Genomic DNA, 994 nt, shown 5'->3' with positions numbered 1-994 from the left:
TTGTCTCATGCGGCTTAGCGCAGTGGCCGCAGAGAGGTGCAGACTTGCAGTTTTTGGCGAAATGTCCAAATGCCAGACATTTAAAGCATTGTAGGACTTTTACATAATCAGAGACACGGCAAGCATAGTAATTTACATATACATGTTTGTCGCTTAATAACAGCGAGCGAATATGTGGAGTTACCTCCATAACACAGTTAGTCGTTTTGCGCCCTTCTTTTTCTGGAAACAAGTAAACAACCCTAACTTGCGCCAATTCCGTCGATGATACATCCCTTAAATTTAGTGCTATGATATCCGACTTGATGTCCTCCCTTGTCATGTGACAAGGGACACCATGTATTAGAACCCGCGGATTAATCTTGCTTTCTTGCGCCAATGTGAGACCAGCTTTCTCCAAAACCCGCGAATCCTTAATCTTGTCAAGGTCAACTGAGTGCGCCTCAATTCGAACACCATTATTCCTTGTAGCCGATATCCGTTTAACTTTGAGATCGAACTCCGATGGCTTCAAGATACGTTGCACCGCATTTCTTGTATCGCTTGACGATGATATTTCTGTTTTTCCTGCACTAGGAGTAATAATTAAATTTGTGGACTTTGAAATATTTAGAGTATGCCCTCTCGCCATACGTATCCTAGAAGGGTCAGAATCCACTACACTCGCATAGCTACGCTTATCTGCACTCTGAGACATAGACCCACGAGATACAGAGCCGTTATTAGAATTTTTACAATTTTTACAGTAATCAGTGGTGCGTGATAACAAAGAGTCTAACTTCTTAGACACAGTATTACTGACAAAGTTCTTCACCTCACTAGACAAGGAGGATGCCGATTTTCTATTCTCCAATAATAATAAGTACCCAGCCGAGAGCTCGAGGAATGCCTCCTTGCACTCTCTGAATGCGAGTTCAATCTGAGCTCTTCTATCCAACGTATCTTTACTGCTTAGCAATAATTTAGATACATTATCGTTGTGTTCTTTTACCAT

General features: G+C 41.8%; 1 protein-coding gene across 1 annotated transcript in view; it reads right to left on the bottom strand.

Annotated features, from left to right (window-relative positions):
• LOC105450360 overlaps positions 1-994 on the bottom strand; it is a 24,914-nt gene extending 23,920 nt beyond the window's left edge. Inside the window, exon 1 of the mRNA XM_011690154.1 lies at positions 185-994. Coding sequence (XP_011688456.1) covers positions 185-994 — 810 coding nt within the window. The remainder of the gene's footprint in view (positions 1-184) is intronic.

This window comes from Wasmannia auropunctata, unplaced genomic scaffold, assembly GCF_000956235.1.
Source record: "Wasmannia auropunctata unplaced genomic scaffold, wasmannia.A_1.0 LD336111.1, whole genome shotgun sequence".
Lineage (NCBI taxonomy): Eukaryota > Metazoa > Arthropoda > Insecta > Hymenoptera > Formicidae > Wasmannia > Wasmannia auropunctata.
The sequence above is the reverse complement of the archived record's forward strand: the minus strand, read 5'-3'. Positions and strand labels throughout refer to the sequence as shown.